Raw genomic sequence first — 18,925 nt, 5'->3', positions numbered from 1 at the left:
TTTTAAATGTTCCTGCCCAGAGTAGGGGGCTTGAACTAGATGATCTTTAAAAGTCTATTCTAATACAAACCTTTCTATGTTTCTATGAAAGTATCATTCTCCATTTCAGAACAGTGCTCCAGTTTATGCTTCCATCATACTAGAGTAAGCCTCCAAGATTTTGTATTACTATTTTTAGTTCAGCTTTTTACATGTTGTAACAGAATTGTTTTTTACTTATTCCTTTGGAAGTTCCCCATATCCTTTAAATCTCCTGTCTGACTGTCCCTTCACCTGTTATGTCTTATTGAGCATTTCTTTCACTTGATTCCCTACCACAAAGTGCCTCACTTTGTCTTAATTAAGTTTAATCTTATTGATTTCTATTCATTTCTCCAAGTTTAAGGTCTTGCTCTATAGATGGTTTGAACTTCTCCCCAGGTTAGTTTCACACACAAATTCCCTAAGTTAATTTCATTAACTGAAAATATCAACAAGAATCTTTCCATTCAGATAATTTTCCAAGCAAGAAATTAAGTTGACTTAAGATTATTTTCTTTTTTATAAATCTGTACTAGCTTTTTCTCATCACTCTCCTATCCTCTCAATGATGGTTACACAGTTTGCAATTGCTTATTCTGATATCTCTTGAGATAGGAACCAAGCTGATGAACACTATGTTCTGAAGGTCTTTCTCTTTTTTGAAGATGGATACTGTGTTTGTCCTCTCCATTCCTCTAGGATCATCCCATCTACATTCATTCTCTAAGGTGATTGTTAATTATTCAGAGATGGCTTTGGCTCGGCTTTTAATTGGTTCATTTCTCCAGATTCTTCCAGACTGGATAAATTTAACTGAGACAAATGGTCTTCAATCTGTTATTTCACTCTTCATGTTTTCACCTCTGCTCCCTTCAAACTTATTTAAAATATCTGCTCATGATTAACCTTTTGTTTTGAAATTAGGGGAAGAAAAATCTATCCATTTCCACCTTCTCTGCAGCCTCCTTTATTTGCTCTCCTGATCTCACAAGTAATGGAATAAAAATGTATGTTGCCTCCTCTCTTCTTAAGTAGTCATAGGCCATTGCCTGCCTGGCAAATGAAAAATTGCTGTACTTTGTTCATGTCATGTTAGTACCAGAGAAACTTGGCAGTTTTGACCCAGAGGCAAAGACCCTGTGAACCTTCCTAGAACTGCTCAGTGAACTTAACTCCATTGTCAATGTTGTCAGTGACATTAGTGATGAAGCTCAAGGAACAGAATTTTACAGATTGACTGTGGTGTCTGCTTTTTCAGAAATGTCAGAAAATGTTTTGTTGGGTTGTTTTTTAAATGGATTTGCACCCTTGTTGGGAAAGGGGAATAGACCTGCTTGTCTGGAGAGAACAACAGAGGCTCACTGGAAAACTTGCTCTCAGAGTAATGATGTGGGAAAACCAGCCAGGCAAAGATTTCTTTTTCTGGCAGCAAAGGAATTACTGCTGTGTATTCCCCAATTCCTGTGTTTGTGTGATAGAGCTGAAGTTATTGGTAAAAGAGGAGTAAGTGGAAATTTTACATTTCTGTATGAAAATCAGTGCCAGTTTTAATCCTCAAAGAAGTTGCAAATATCAATATTTTATTTCCTTAAAATGCTTCTTGTTCTATTAGGAAAAAAAAAGGTTAGCATTTCATGACAGCATTTTAATTTTCAGTATTAACACAAGTCTGTGCATACACATTAATGTATAGTCTTGGGTAGTCTTTGCATACATGTGTTTCTCAATAAAACCCCTTTCTGTTAGTCATTGCCTACCTACCCTAAGATTAAATGAACCCCGGTGCTCGTCACTGAGAATGTGATATACTAAAATGTAAACATAAATAACATGGCAAAAATGCAACTCTGTACATAACCCTGCAGATGGTAGGAAAGTGAGATTTTGCATCAAGAAAAGAAAGTTCAGTATTAATGTAAGTTATTGACAGAGCTGGCAGAGAATTGTTTCACCTAAGGCTTCTTTGGAAAGTGCCAGTCCCTCATAACACAAAGTGTTTCTGCAAAAGGACTTATTTTGATCATTTTCCAATTTAAAACCTGCAATTATCCATGCTATCTCTTGAAACATTTTCAAGATTGTTTTTGTTTGGTTTATTTGGCCAATGACTTTTAGCTGTGATTCCTATCAAGAGGCTCCCACAGTTATATTCTCTGTGCATTTGCACTGCCTGCATGCAATGCCCAATTCAGTCACACCTGGAAGAGGGACAGAGATTTCAGAGGCTATTGCAGTCCCAGAAGCTTTGTGAAAACTGGTGCCTAGAAAGAGGTAGATATCCCAGATTAGTGTCTCCTCTCAAGAAGGGGGAGGCAGAACTCAGCTTGTATTTTTATGCTTTATTGGTAACAACCAGATGGCAAATTAACACATGCAGCCAGGAAGGGAGCACATGCCCAGCTGTGGATATGTGCTCCAGGAGAAGTGTCAGAAGGATGAGGGATACTGGGACTGTTCATATGGAAGATCCCAGGTTAAAAGGACACATACATAGAGCAGGTTTTATTAAGGATGCTGCTCATGGTCCAACAGGTTTATATTTTGCTTAGCTCAGCCACACTGACGGAGGATTTGAAATAAACAAAATCTAGTCCTTCCTTCATTCAGCTGGTAATGAAGTTAAAAAGCTCCTGGCAGAAGAAGGATGTGGTGGCCAAAAGAATGAGTGGATTTAGAAATGGATAAATAAAGGATGAATAAAGATCCCTCAATGCCTCCAAACATCATATTGCAAATACAGCTTCTGATTTCAGCAGGTCTTTTGGCTGAATGTAAAAATCTCTGAAGCTGAAATGGAAAATAATTACTCCATACCTGTTTTGTTTCCAACATGCTTTTCTTGCAAATCTACCCCTGCACTTTGTCAGGTCAACTAGACAGAGGAAGAGCAATCCTTGGTTCAACCCATGTGGCTACCATCATGTTGTTAAAGGCAGAAGACAGAAGTCAGAGGGGAAAGATGTTCTCAAAGTTCTAGCTAGACCCTAAATTTTGAGATCTGTAGACCAAGATTTATTTTTTTTCTAGATGACAGCAGAATACCTGGGAAAGTGGGAGGAAGGAAAAGGGGAAACTGAGGTAGAAAACAGCATCTCTGCTCAGTGTGATCACTCAGTGGAAGAGTCTTGATGGGATGGGGAGACTGGAGGAATTACACCAGGAATATAGAAATTCTGTGCTACTACTCATCCCCTCAGCCTTCCTTATAAGAAAAGAAGAGAGAGAGAGATAGAGAAAAGAGTGGCTAAAACTAGAAGAGAAGGGGCAAGAGTGAGGTCAGGAGCTGGTTTGGGAAGAGAGGTTTTACGGACACATGGGATGTGAACAAGTTTTAAGTGGTAAAGTCATACATTAAAGGGATCTTTGTCAGGAATGTCTGGAAAAGAACCACCTAAAATCAATCAGTAGATGGAGAGGGAGTGAGCACAGACATCTGAGGGAGATCATTGTGCTCTACTATGCCAAAAGAGAGTGAATCATTCCTACACCACTAAATAAAGCCACACCAGTATATGGGCACTAGAAGTGGTGACTGGACAGGTTGGTCCACACGTTTGCTTAAAGCATAAAATAAGATTGCCTCCAAGTCACTGGATTCTGCAGCTTTACTCAGCCCAGGGAACCAGTTTTTTCTGTTTGATGGCCCAAAAGTGACAGTGTGCAAGACAGTCATGCTGAGAGTTTGAACAGACTCACTCTAAACTCACTAGGGAATTCAAGGTCCCTCCTGAACCAAAATGCTCATGCACAGGAGAGCAGCATTTCAAAGCAGGCTAACTGCAAGACTTCCATAATACTGTTTATCTTTCACTGGGGACACCAATTTGCAGTAAAACAGGTCAGAACAGGTCATCATAAACTGTCACGGAACTTGACAGTTTATGGTGCAATTTTCCCAGTGTAGAGTGGCTGACGGGTCATTTCAGCAACATAAGCAACTGTGTGAATCCAAATAACTTAAATGGAAAGACAAAGTCAACAGACCTTTTATTCATTATTACACACTTCGTCATTTGCAAATGCCCTGTTGTCATATTTCTGGTTTTGTTACAAGAAAATTACCTTTTTGGTAAATTTTCTGCATGCATTTCTACTGCAGAAAGTGAAGGTAAACAGAGACAGGAGCATCTGCAACCTGCTTCTACTTCTTTCTCTGCTCAGTGGTGTGTTTCCTAGTGTGTGTATCCAGAATTTTGTGAGGATCTTGATTTTGATCCAAAATGCAAAGAGCTTCCCATTTCTCATCCAAATCCAAATATGTGGTTTTAAATTTTGGCCTAAATTTTTCTTTAAAAGCTAAATCCTTTCAGCTGTGCTTTTAATTTTCATGTTTATATTTTCCAGCAAATTGAACTTCTCTGATGGGAAATGGAAGAATATGTGTAGATATAGGTATAGATATATGTTTAACATATAAATTATGTGATTATGTGCACTTAATTAGTAACTTTTACTAGTTAAACCCTTCCCACTAAGCATAGCTTCAACTTTACTATTCTCTCCAAAAGTTTAATAGCTGTAGACTTCCTGGACAGTGACTGTGATGCATAAAATGAAAGGTATTAAGCTTTAGTTTGTTAAAAAATTACAGCCCTAAAATACTTTTCAGGTTGGAATTCAAAATAAGAGCCTCTTATGGACCACTGATCACATTTAGCTCTCTTCTGAGTGTCCTCTTGTGTGAGCTAAGGGAATTCCTTCTCTCTGGGATGAATTGTGGACAGCCGTAAGAAGAAGACATAATAATGAAAACACCCATAAGCTTTCTAGACAATTAATGTGGACCAGTGATTTAGCCAGTACCATCCTCTCCATCATTGCCACCAGCATGACAGTTTCCATATAGTGTGGAAACTTTTGTACTATCACCTAAAATTCCAATTTCATGCAGAATTGCCATCCAAATTATTCTGGTTATTTGTACTTAATGGCAGTACATTTTGCCCTTTGTCCAGAATGAAGAACCAAGGTGTCCCTTGCTTGTCACACCTACTAATTTCTCAAATAATGCCTTTAATTTATACTCTTTGGACGTAAATGTTACTTGCGTTAGTAAGTGTTTCCAATTGAATCCCTTAAACATTGAAAGATGCAACAGAAAGCCACAGGGTATTTCAAGAATGAACTTTGGACTTGAATATTAGTGTTCTCCTTTGTCCTACATAGGTAGTCCATTCTGGAATTAGGTCAGCGTCCATTAAAATCAATGAGTGTCTTTTAGAAGGTATTTCACCTATTCTTTACTGAGCATGGAGAGTCTCAGAATCTCAGACTCTGAATTTAAGCACCTGCACATGAATTCTGATATCTAGCTGTAGGAGACACTTCACAATTTTCCATTTGTTTAATGATGACCAAATCATAACAAAATGTAGCTGACAAAATTGTTTGACTGCTGGAGGACGAAAACGCTAGAGGATGATGCAACCTGCTTTACATATGGACATGTACATACTTTTGTTTTCTCATTTCAGGTCATGGAACCAAAGGAGTGTTTGAACTTCTTTCAGGATGGCGCCGAACCAGGGAGAATCTTCCATTCAAGGACAGGGTAGCAGATGCCTACTCAGATGTTATGGTCTCCTATACAATGACTAGCTCCTTGTATTTCATAGCCTTTGGCATGGGTGCAAGTCCTTTCACCAATATTGAAGCTGTAAAAGTCTTTTGCCAGAATATGTGTGTCTCCATCCTGTTGAACTACTTCTATATCTTCTCTTTCTTTGGCTCCTGCCTGGTCTTTGCTGGCCAGTTGGAGCAGAACCGTTACCACAGCATCTTCTGCTGTAAAATTCCTTCAGCAGAATACCTGGACCGGAAACCTGTGTGGTTCCAGACCATGATGAACGATGGCCATCAGCACACTTCTCATCATGAGACCAACCCGTACCAGCATCACTTCATCCAGCATTTCCTCCGAGAACATTACAATGAGTGGATTACCAACATCTACGTCAAGCCATTTGTGGTGATACTGTATCTCATCTATGCTTCTTTCTCCTTTATGGGCTGCTTACAGATTAATGATGGAGCCAACATTATCAACCTTCTTGCCACTGAGTCTCCAAGCGTCTCCTATGCCCTCATACAGCAAAAGTATTTCAGCAACTACAGTCCCGTGATAGGTTTCTACATTTATGAACCTCTGGAGTACTGGAATGGCACTGTGCAAGAAGACCTAAAGACATTAAGCCAGGGCTTCAATACAGTGTCCTGGATTGAACAGTATTATCGGTACCTTCGAGTGGGTAACATCAGTGCAACCAACAAAAGCGACTTTATCAGCATCCTCCAGAGCTCCTTTTTAAAAAAACCAGAATTCCAGCACTTCAAAAATGACATAATTTTCTCCAAAGCTGGAGATGAGAACAACATCATTGCTTCTCGTTTGTACCTGGTGGCCAGGACTAGTGAAAACACACAGAGGGAGGCAGTAGAATTGTTGGAGAAGCTAAGACCACTCTCTCTTATACAGAGCATCAAGTTCATTGTGTTCAATCCTACCTTTGTTTTCATGGACCACTATGGTTTATCAGTAACTATGCCTGTCCTGATTTCTGGTTTTGGCATCCTGCTGGTGTTAATACTGACCTTTTTCCTGGTTATTCATCCTCTGGGAAATTTCTGGTTAATTCTCAGTGTCACCTCAATAGAGCTGGGTGTCCTTGGCTTAATGACCTTATGGAATGTAGACATGGATTGCATTTCTATTCTGTGCCTTATCTACACTTTGAATTTTGCCATAGATCACTGTGCACCCCTGCTTTATACATTTGTACTAGCTACTGAGCACACCCGAACTCAGTGTATAAAGAACTCCCTCCAAGACCATGGGACAGCCATTTTGCAGAACGTTTCTTCTTTTCTTATTGGGTTGGTCCCCCTTCTCTTTGTGCCTTCAAACTTGACCTTCACACTGTTCAAATGCTTGCTGCTTGCCGGCAGTTGCACACTTCTGCACTGTTTTGTTATTTTGCCCGTCTTTCTAACCTTTTTCCCACCTTCCAAAAAGCACCACAAGAAAAAGAAACGGGCCAAAAGGAAGGAGCGAGAAGAGATCGAATGCATAGAGATTCAGGAGAATCCCGATCATGTTACAGCAGTCTGAAAGGCTTTGAAAATAATAATAATAATTATAATAGTATATTCTCTTTTTAAAAAAAGCGTTGCACAGAGACGCAGGGAAAATAGAGCAAAGATCCCAGCTGCTTGTGCTGGCCAGGTCTGACAAGGCAAAGGAAGATCAAGAAGGGGTATTCATGACACATCAAGGTGCAAACTTTTTTGAACAAAAATAATGAAAGTAAAAATAATCTCAAATGTTTCCTTTTAATCCTCATTCTCCACCAGGGAAGAGTCTGTTGGCCATTAAGTGTTCCTGAATCTCAAACTGTAGCTCTAACAGGAATTGCTTGATCTGGCATATGTAGGACTGAAGCAAAGGTAAAAAAAGTTACTGTTAAGCAAACAATAGGGAAAAAAGGCAGATGTGTTTGATAAAATTGTCCATGGAAACAAAAAACCAAAAAGCCAAAAAAAACCAACAACATTTCAAATGAGAAAAGGGAACAAGACCAGGAGAGATTTAAAAATGCCATTATATTTCTTTCTTATTTTCTTGAACAAATTGGTTAAGATAAAACCTATGCACTTTGGAAGCAGATGTTTAAAACAATCTAAGCCAAAGTACTTCCCAATTCCAGTATGCCACGTGCATCCATAAAACACAATTGGAGTGTTCTTGTGAATATGGATGGCAAAGCTATACTGCTAAGGGATGGAGGTACTGTTTATGTAGGTGAAGAAATAATCATAGCCATGTGGAAATTTAACATTTTGTTTCTTTCAGTGTGACACCTGACCTTTATCCCAAGAGGTCACATAGGTAATGCCACACGTATATTTTGGTGTTTCTGAATTGTGAAGTTCCCCTTGAACTAGCAGATCTCATGAAACTAACCCAGGCGATTACTACTGCAGCAGTATTCGCAGTTCCTGCAGTGTAACATTTTTTATTTCTAATTTCTCAGTGTTGACATTAAATACTGAATATTAATCAAGCAGGAGCTTTAAATGTAATGATGGATTGCACAGCACAGGCACAATGTGACTGTGTAACAGCCGAGTCAGCTTTGGAGCACCCAATAAGATCCTTATATATTTAGTTCAATGGATGAAAGGATATGTTTGCTTGTCCCTGCAAGATGCTGCAGGAAGTGGGATTTTCCCCTTCTTTAAGCAAAATGTCAGTCAAATACTTGCCACACACAAAAGACCTTGTTAAGGTTTGCATGGGGCTGAATCAACCTCTAGTTGTAAGAAGACAGATCAGTCCCCTGCGGGAAGGGGAGGGTGAAATGTCTTTATCATTCTTATTCTTAAATATCGGAGCGTTGATCATCTGCAACATAAAGCTTTGTTATGGCAATTGAAATTTCACAGGAGAGTGCAGTAAATCCATAGTTACAATGTGACACTAGAAATAGTACTGTAAAGGACTGTGAATGAATTTCACTGCTTTGTAAACTATACAGCTTAGTATCCCAAGACAGGGGAGGAGACCAGATGTAGCCATTTCAGTTTGCTCTTGGCCCAGTTCTGCTCTGGAGTTTGTCATGTCCGTCTCCCCTCTCAGTATTTTAAAAGGGCTGTCTTTCTACTCTCTGGAGTATGGTATAGCATCACCTATATGAGCAATGTCTTCCTGAATATATAGTATCCATGAGGACACTATGTAAAGATCTCACTATATGGAGTGTTTCTGTCTACTTTGTATTATTTGTGGGTACCTTTTAAAGATGTCTGGAAGCTGTTTGCCTTCCAAAATGTGTATACATGTCTATTTGTGGCTGTTTAACTCAGTTTTAAACCTGCAGAGTTTGCTGGTGAGGGTATGTACATATGTTTCATTGAAAAGCTCTCTGCAAGAAGTTGATTGCTCATTATGTGACATGTCTCACCTCTTCTTACTGTTTCATGGTTAGAGAGAGACAGAGAAAAATCATCTGCAATGCAAAAAGCCATTTAAACACCAGTTCTCATGTCCATTAGCTGCTTCTCTTTCCAAGGAATGCAGTTTCGACTCTTCTTTATAGTTTCTGTACTTTGCCATCACCATTTGTCAAAAAAGACCTCTGTGTTTTAGGAGTGGTCAAAGCTTTCAGTTGTTCAAGGGACCTCTTTGTGTGCAATAGGTTTTAAAGAAAGGTAAAATTTCTAGATAAGTAAAGCTTCCAAAGTTTGAATTCAGATCTAAACATCAGGTGTAGCTAGATCAAGGTTACCGGTCTGATCCCAGATATTCAAGATCCAGCTGCAAAACTGAGTTCTAAATAGTTTAGTAAGATTAAGGAGCAGGGGATGTTTTAATCTTGGGTATGGCTCAGATGCTAACCTTGATTTACATCTTGAAGACATTGTGCATTATCCATCTTCATTTCCCATAGCTCTTCGTACTTTTTCTCCACTGTCCATATAAAACCAGGGGTGTTGCAACACGACTGTGACCCTTGGGTATCACTTCTGGAGATGTCCATTTTCACATCCACTCTATGCATCAGAGGGGAGTTTGTTGGTCTTCTCTTGTACCACCCAGGTGTATCCCAGGGATTTCTGTCATGCATTGTACTTAAGACAGCAGTATTTTCCAAAGGCATCAAGGCCAGGATTCATCTCATCTAACTTTGGAGACTGGCAACACAGATATTTATATCTGAGCTCCCTTTATGGTCATAGGTGAGGAAAAGACACTTCTGACCCATTTTACAGCTGTGCATTAAGAGTAAATGATTCACACCTTAAAAAAAAGCATCTTTCTCTCCATTGGTGATAAAGGAAGCTGAGAGTGATGAGTTCAGACACTGACACCAGCAATCCAGACTCATCCAGATCTCATAATATTAACCTCACTTAAAATGGCCAACTAGCAAGTGAAAGAGAAAAGAAGAAAACCTTAGAAACTTACCTCCCAAGCTTCTGTTTTAGGTACAAACCCCAGGTGTAACAACTCAAATTTTACGTTTGGCTGGTAAGGTTTTTAGGCAGAACAGATTGTTTCAAAATTGCACTGGAATTGTCCTAGAGGAGAATGGTGAGCTAACCAAACAGATGATGTTAACGTTGAGGGCAAACTCACAAAAATGAACTTATATACGATGAGATGTCAAACCAACTTTTCTCTCACTATCATGCATGCCCAGTAGCATTGTATATCCCAGACACAAGATATATGGATTATATTCTAGGACTAGAACTTTTATTTCTATGTCAATGCAGGAGTGAAGGAGAAAAAAAACAACAACAACAACAAAAAAAACAAACCCAGACCTTTCATGGATGTCATTTGATTACTTTATTTATCAATCATTTGCCAGGAAAGGCCATTACTGCTGTAAATACATCAGTCTCTGTGTACCAAGGAAAACATTCATCTCAAGCTAAAAAAAAAAAAAAGTATTATTTTCCCCTATAATTCAGTTCACACTGGAATCATTTGCAGATGGGGAGTCCCTAATTTTTAATTACCTTTCCTTTTTTTTGCTCTTTTTGCTTTCAGCCTGTTTCAATAAATTCTAGCCTTTTCTGCAGCACATGTTCAGCTGAACTGGAGCTGCATAAGTACCTGTGAAGAAAGGACACAGCCCATGCAAAGCACTTGGACATTTTGATATATGCTGCATGTTGGGTCTTAATGATAGAATTTTTAATTTTTTCCAGGTATCATAACTCTCCTGGAAAATAGTGCATATTCTCCTAATGTCTGGTTTTATATGTGGTCTACATAAGCTGCCAGGAAGCAGTGTGTGCATTTCCCTACTTGGTTTCCCTTTATTCAGACAAAGCATATTGGTTTGACTTCATTGCTGAGATAACTCTGTTGAAGTCACCAGACTGCCACGGTATCCCCAGGTCTGCATCCTTTCAATCTGGTAAGAACTGACACCAAGACAAATGAGCCTGTTACTTTGTTGATATGTTTGTTGAACAATATATCTACCTACACACCAGAGACACTGTTGCATGCTGCAGGGAGGAGGCTGCAGTGAGGGTCTGTTTTCCTTTGGTAAATCTTTTTTCTTTTTTTTTTTTTTTTCATTTTCTCATGCAGGCTATTTTAACCTTAATTAATTTATTTCTTGGTATTTTCTATTAGAATTAAGTCTTCACCTTCTGTTGTCCAGTAGTTGGTGTTTCATAAATGTATTGCCTGACAAAGCAACATGCTCTCTATGGCCAAGATAGATATGGATGCATGACATCTTGCATGTATAATTTAAATAGATTATCTTCAAGGTTATCATACTCAACCTTTTATTCCAAACAATTCTTATTTAGGGTGTTAGCTGCCCCATCCCAATTCAAGTTCACTTGAACAACTGTAGTTTTGACATTTTCTCCAGTAGGAAGGAAAAGAACCAGGGGGGAGGAAGAAATATGAAGTAAAGCAGTGGTGTAGTCAGTGTTTTTTTCCCCAAAAGGCTCTCACTGCTCTACCCTTAATTAAGTCACACTGAGTAGTGGCTCAAGCCTAATTAAGATTTATTTCAATGGAGTTATTCCATATTTCACTATGACAAGAACTTGGCTTATTGTCTTTATGCAAGTACCATGCTAAGCCTCTTTGATTAATTTTTCTGTAATTTTAAACTTTAATGCATTCTTTTTCACTGCAATGCTGGGTTCTTGAGTACTTCAAGCATTCATTTGATGACCCAGGAAACACTGAAAGGAAGCAAAGTTAGGCAGTGACTGAACAAGAGACGTGTTGTAGTGCTGGGGAAAGAGATACTTTGCCAAGAGGCAGCTCATCATCCAGCAAAGCTCTAAATGAAAAAAACATGTTAAGGCTATCTGAAAGACCAAGGTGAAGTGGAAATCAAATGAAACATGTTGTGTGGAGGGAAGTGCAATCAAATTATAGACAGTCAAACTTTTTCTTCTTCTTCCATACCATCTTACACAAGCAAAAAGGTGTTAGAACAGTGCAGGAACCTGAGTGTGTAAAGAAGATCATATGCTTCTTTTCAGCATAGCCTTGCATAAAGCAATGTCACAGACCAAGTGAGTGTGGATTCCCCCACCTCAGCACGAGCCTCACCCATGACCCGTTCCAATGCACAGCAAAGAAGGGATCCTAGTTGGGGTTTCACACGTCTTTGGGGAGGAGATGCAGAGCTGCTTCCTCACCTGACAAAGCTGTGAACGAGATGGAAGGTGCACACCACGCTGCAAACACGGATGTTCCCTGTCCCTGTTCTTTGCTTTCTGCTGCCTTAGCAGCAGCATCACCACCATTTCCTGGAGATATTCAGAGGCTCCCCCTTGGCCCTGAGTGCCACTATACAATTTTCCCAAAGAATAATCTGGAATTTGTGATCACTACAGCCCACATGCATGCACCTCTGACCAAGAAGACTTTAGGAGTTTTTTTAGAGGTGTTTATTAGTGACACTCACATTTCCCAGTATAGAGCCCCACACATCAGCTCACCTGCCTGAAACTGGAGAATTTCAACTGCTTCTTATGACACATGAGTTAAATAGTTTTCTGGAAGATTTTCCTTTTAATCCCCAAGACTTTTTTTTCCTCAAGTTTTCCACCTTCTTCATTACTTTAAAGTGAAGGATGGAATGTGAAATTTGGGTGTTCACCCTACGCAAAGTGATGTGAAAAGACATTGCTCAACCACAAGGTTGAGGTGGGTTGTGGGTTTTCAGTCCAAATGTAGGGATCTGGCCTTCTTGTCCATACAAGAAATCAAAATTCTGCTGAAAAAGTGCATGAAGCATCTCTGAACTTTGTCTTTCCTTGATTTCTTTCTTTCCACTTTGACCTACCAAGTGTTGTGTCCACATATTATTCTCATTTCATTCCTGCTTCCTCATTAAAGAAAAAGTTTCTCTTTCCAGTTCCCTGAGGCTATCTTTCCTCTGCAGCTCCACTTATTTTGTACTTTAATCTTCTGTGTGTTCTCTCAACCACTTCAGAATTTTCCTGTTTATTTTTGAAAACTCTGAGAGCATAACCCTCTTGAAATAAATGTAAGATGTTTGGATGCATCAAAGTGCAGATTCTGGTACACAACTGGCTAATTTATAATGGCACTCAAATAGCTAAAACCTTTCTTCAGACAGAAAAATATCTATAAGGAAACTCAGAAAATAATTAAGGCTAAATTTCCTTTTTTCTACTCTTTTTATCTCATAAATTTCTATTCTTTCTACCTCATTTCAGTGTAGACTTTTCTCTTTTTTTCGCCATGCTTTTATCATAGAAATGCCTCATTTTTCACTGCTTTTCTGTCTCAGTAACAAAAATAAATGGGTATGTCTTCATGCCCTCAAAAAGAAAATATAACCCCTGCTTGGAACATTTTGTGCCAAGTTTCTGTTCAGAGAACATTTTTCCAGGCTCAGTTATACAAGGGTTCTAGAGAAAATGCTGATACAGCCTTAACTAAAGAAAAAGTAATGATACCTCAACAGTGTCTTGCTTAACTTCAACCCCAATACCACTATTTGAGCAATATCAGCTGTTTAATCCTCCTGGGCACACATCAGAGTCTACACTGCTTCTGTACTAAAATGATGTAGAGATTAGCACAGTTTTTGCTGGTGAAGGGATCTATCCCAGAGTAAGGCAGTATGGCAGCCCTCTGCTGTCAGACTGCTTCTCCCAGCTGTACCTTGGATGTTACACTGAGTTCCTCTGTAAAGGACAAAAAGCATCACTTTTCCTTCAATAAGCCATTTGAGAATAGGCCATGAAATATTTTAGATTCAGTCATGGATAGACTTTTTTTGTCAGGGAATTTGAATATGAATGTTATTCATTACACAACAAAAATCTCCATTAATACAGAAATCTTGGTTCAAAACATTTTTTTTTCTATTTCTCTTGCAATGTTGGCATTATGCTTCTTTGATCTTGTTTGTTTTCATCAATAAGGACTGAACTTTTTTCACACTTATCACGCTGAAGATAATTCCTGGCCTACAAAAACATCCTGAAGCAGACTTTCTTTTGGAAGACACCCCATTGGTTTCAACTCTATGTCAAGGGAGACTTTGCAGCAGAAGTGTTAGTGTGCACTACTCAGATAGAGGCCCTCATTCCCAACATGTACACCCAAATACTAAAGATGTAGGATTTGTGGGATGTGTGAATTTGCCTCTATAGAAGAAGAAGAGATAGTGGCAAAATGCAATTTTTTGGCTAGATCAACTTTTCACCATGAGGTGGAAAAGCAAAGGGTGACCAAGGCTCCAGCCTAGCTGCAGTTATTGTACCCATTGAAGAACTTCAGAAAGGCTTCATCTGGCTGTGAAAACCTAACCAGTGACAGTATCTAGCCCTGAACAAAACTTGTTCTCTTCTCACTATCTCAGAGTATAAAAACAAATTGCTACTGAACAGCACTGTGAAACCTGACCTAAGTCCTAGGCATGATAAAGCTATTTGAAGGAATTAGGGTACAACCTCTTAAAACTGCAGCAGTTACCTTCAGAGGTGGTTCCAGGTTGTGAAATTACACAGCTGCTGGAATTAAATAATAGAATCATAGAACGGTTAAGATTGGAAGGGACCTTAAAGATCACCAGGTTTCAACCGCCCTGCTATGAGCAGGGACACCTTCCACTAGACCAGACTGCACAAGCCTCATCCAACCTGGTCCTGAACACGTCCAGGGAGGGGGCATCAATAACATCCCTGGGCAACCTATTCCAGCACCTACTACCCTCATGGTGACAAATTTATCCCTGATGTCTAAATTAAATCTCCCCTCTTTCAGTTTAAAACTGTTACTCCTTGCCCTATTACTGTCCTCTCTGCTGAAAAGTCCCTCCCCAGCTTTCCTGTCACCCTTTCAGGCACTGGAAGGTGCTCTAAGGTCTGCCCAAAGTCTTCTCTTCTCCAAGGTGAAGAGCCCAAATTGTCTCAACCTGTCTTCACAGCAGAGCTGCTGCAGCCCTCCAATCTTCTTCATGGCCCTTCTAAACTATTAAATATCTGGCAAAGCTGCTGACACAGCTTTGGTCCAGAAAACTAACTCTCTCCTGATTTTTAGACTATAGGAGAGTTTAATAGGTCAAAATGTTGTCCTACCATGCCAATCTCCTCCATGGCCAGAGAGCAAGCCCTAATATCCTTTAGTTTACTACCCAAGTTACAGCTTTTGACACTGATGTACTATGATTCATAATGGTATTTTACTTCTGGAGTTCTTAATCTGGCAAAGCACTCAAGTAAATGATTTAGTTTAATCAAATTCTTCAGTCTCATGGTCTGGGACATCTTTAAATTTAAGTATGTCTTTAATTACTTTGCTAAATAAGGATACACTTATCTCTGTGCTTCAAGCTAAATATGTGCTTTGCAGAAAAAGAGGTTTTAAAAGAAAAGGTCTTTTTCCTATAACATACTAAATCCTACAATTAGAGCAGCAATTTCACAACATGTAGAAAGACCATGCCAAGCACATATATTTTTCAGGGCTTCAGTTTCCCTGATGTGAGACCTCTCAGGGATATTTTAGCGATTTGTTACAGTCATACAACACTCAGGCAAGAACAAAGCTTTGCTGAGCACTTTTCCTGGAAAAGTAACAAGAAGATATTTGACGCAGAATGAGAATCCAATATTTTATGATGACAAAGCTCATTTTTGAGAGAAGAAAATTTTCATTTAATGCAATTCATTATTTCTTTCAAGTGGTACTCTGGAGAAGTGCTGCATTTGCCTCTAGTACAGATGAGAGAGGAATTGCTTGATGAAGTTAAATTCATCTTTACTGACTAAATAATCCCCCAAAGCTGGCTTTGTGCCTAGTGTAAAAGTACTTGTCATGGCATCTTCTGTTGCTTTTTAATTAAATTAAATGTAAACGGTGATGTGAATGGAGCAGAAGTGGAGAATCAATTTATATATGTCCTTGGTCTGCATCTGGTGAGGAACATTCATGTATACCAGGAAAAGAAACCAAGTCCCCAGTCCTGCAAAAACAGATGCAACTGCCAAGCCTAAACATTGTGAATAATCCCATTGGGTTCAGTGGAGCCATCAGGATGCATATAAAGATATGCTCACAAATCTTTGCCAGTCTGAGTACTGGGATAAGTAGATATTCTAATCTGAAAGGGAGACAGAAGATTTTAAATCAGACATTTCCTCAACATCCTTAAAAAGGTTCAGTGTTCTGCTTCTTACAAGAACAAGGCATTTTTAAAAACTTTGTCCTAAAACATGAGCTCAGTAGAAACACAGACACTCTAAGCACTTAAGAGTCTTTTTGTAAAATAAGTCTTCCCTTGTGATGTCTGTAGCCAGTACTTTACAGAAGCACATGACTAGATGCAAAGGGACATGTCAAAGTCAGATAACAAAGACCTCCTCTCCAAGGTTATAGTGAAAGGAGAGAACAAGGTGCTGCAACCCTCCTGACTCAGATAGCTACATTAGGATGAGGGCCCTCACATGCATCTAACAGCATGACAGCAGCCACCAGAGCTGGTGAGTAGCTTGGTGAGTGTCCATATACTTGAGGACACAGATCTAAATTAACTCAGACTATTCCCTCTGAGCCCTCCCTGCTCCTTGTAACTGCAATGAAAATATTGATAAACAATTTCAGGGTGATGGGCAGTAAACAGTTGGACTGTTCACTTTGTTGGGGTTTAAGATGGGAGGTTAGGGCTCCAGGATGGCAGCTGGGAGACTGAAGCATTACAGACAAAGCAGTTGTGAGCAGCCAAGGGTCACTACAAAAAGGACTGAATTAGGCAAGTACTGTAGACAAGCTGAAGGTATCTTTTTTTAACTGTAATTTATGTTCATTTGCACCCAACTTCAATGTATTTCGTATTCTTTTTTTTTTAGCCCAGAATGGTCAGCTTTTCTATCCCCCTTTAAGTTGCAGCATTTGCTCAACATTTTTAGCATTAGGTGTTTAATTACTGGAATTTCTCAGGTGTAGGCAACTTTACTATGTTAAAACAGACATCATAGTTCAATATTGCTTTTCCTCACTCATAAAGCTCCCTTGTTGCTGCAAACTGTTAATATTTTTCAAGTTTATACCATGACCATATTTGTATAACAGCCTTTTACTGAGCTTGAAATTCTATACCAAATACTTATATCTTTGAAAGACTGAAATCTTCAATAAAATATATTACTCTTAAATATTAGAATTTTCCCTATTCTTTAACAGAAAGATATGCAGTATTAATGTTGAACAGGATTGTTTTGTCAGATGCCTGTTCCTGTACATTTAGTATTAAAAAAAAAAAAACAAACAACAAAACAGGTTTTCTTTTAAGGACAACTGTGGAGTTGAGACCTTGGTCAGCACCAGGCACTGTCACCTCCTTCCTCACAAGGGGTACAGGGCATCTCAGGGCTTGGGAAGAGCAGGTCAAAGCAATTGGCAACCCTGAGTTGTCATATGGTCCCTCACAGACTGTCAGCAGATAGACAATTTATGGCTGCCCTGAAGCTATGCAAAATGAAACCAAATGTTTATCTTTCCCAGATAGAGCTGACCAGATAATGGCCTCCACAGGACATAACCCAGTTCTTCTCTTCACTAACCCCTGATGCCAACAGCTCCTTTCCCACCCACTTCTCTCTTGCTTTCACAACCCTGCTAGCTCTCAGTTCCTTTTCTCTCAGTGGTAGAGTTGGGAGTTCAAGATTTTTCAGTGCAAAGGCACAGGTTTTCTCTGGAGCATGGCTTTCTCAGGTTTTCTCTAACCACCTCTAGGAGGCCTGAGGGAAACTGCCCACATCATGCTGGACGTTGACCCCTGGCTACAAGATCTGCCTCTTCCTCTGTGCTACCACTTCTCTTGTTCTTGATAATGAAGATACCAGCATGAGCATCTCTCAGACCCTTGAGGAAATAGTAAACTTAGAAGGACACTTTAAGTCATGTATTTTACCTTCAGAAATCCTTCTCTTAGCAATTGCAGATGGTAAACTTGGGGTGTTGGCTTGAAATATCTGAAGTCTTCATCCTTGGTATGCTGTCTAGAGGGACCCTGCTGGACTAAGAATCTGTCCTTAGCCATGGACCTTTCAATGAGAAGGAGGAGATGGTGCAGGATCAGCAGGATCAGAGGACATCACCTTGTCAGTCATATTGGAGAGGGCACCTGAGCCAGGATGTAGACCTGTTCTCTTTCAGTCTATCTTCCACAGATGCACTTATTTTTCATTTATAAATCAATCATTGTTTCATAAGGTGAGTTTTTCAGTTAGTGGTCCCAAAAGACACTGAAAAAAGGACAGTTCTGGAAAACTACCTCTGCTAGTGGTTGCTGGGGAAATACTCCTTGGTGAAATAAAAGTGGTTAGTTGTCATCTCACATGGTGCAGTGATAACAGCTCAAAGATCAAGCGTGGGTTATATTGTGGGCAAAAAGCACATGCTAGTAGAATAATACTGAGCATCTGAATCATCTGAGCAGCTACATTGCAAGAAGTCATGAAATTCCATTAAAATATTATTTTCCATCAAACTTGTACAGCTGCTGTTGCAAATCATTCATGATATTACAGCAATTTACAAAGTTTCTGCTTAGAAATTCAGGACTACCAAGTACTGCAACTTACACAACAGACACTTTGCTGTAGCAACACGTATCTCTGCCAGTCCCACATCAAATGCCTTCTTGTCAATCCATTCCACAGGCTGTTCTGGAAACAAAGCTAATTAGCTGATCAGAGTGGTTCCTGCACATCCAGCCAAAGGTCTCAACTGATATAAGTCAGCCTGAATCTGAAGCTATAAATGAAGCACACTTCCTTACTTACTGAGGACTTTGTCTTCAACTTTCCATGTCTGACTTGAGGCTGCCATGCCAGAAATGTACAACCAGCCCACTTACTAATATTGCCAGAATAG

The 18,925-nt window shown here is 39.4% G+C and overlaps 1 protein-coding gene across 2 annotated transcripts in view; it reads left to right on the top strand.

Moving 5' to 3' along the window:
• Positions 1-7,129, top strand: part of PTCHD4 (patched domain containing 4) — an 81,514-nt gene extending 74,385 nt beyond the window's left edge. For both annotated transcript variants that reach the window (XM_051614208.1, XM_051614207.1), the window contains exon 3: positions 5,496-7,129. In XM_051614208.1, coding sequence (XP_051470168.1) covers positions 5,496-7,129 — 1,634 coding nt within the window. The remainder of the gene's footprint in view (positions 1-5,495) is intronic.
• Positions 7,130-18,925: the final 11,796 nt, after the last annotated feature.

The sequence above is a fragment of the Apus apus genome, chromosome 3 (genome assembly GCF_020740795.1).
Source record: "Apus apus isolate bApuApu2 chromosome 3, bApuApu2.pri.cur, whole genome shotgun sequence".
Lineage (NCBI taxonomy): Eukaryota > Metazoa > Chordata > Aves > Apodiformes > Apodidae > Apus > Apus apus.
This window is presented reverse-complemented; position numbering and strand designations above follow the sequence as displayed.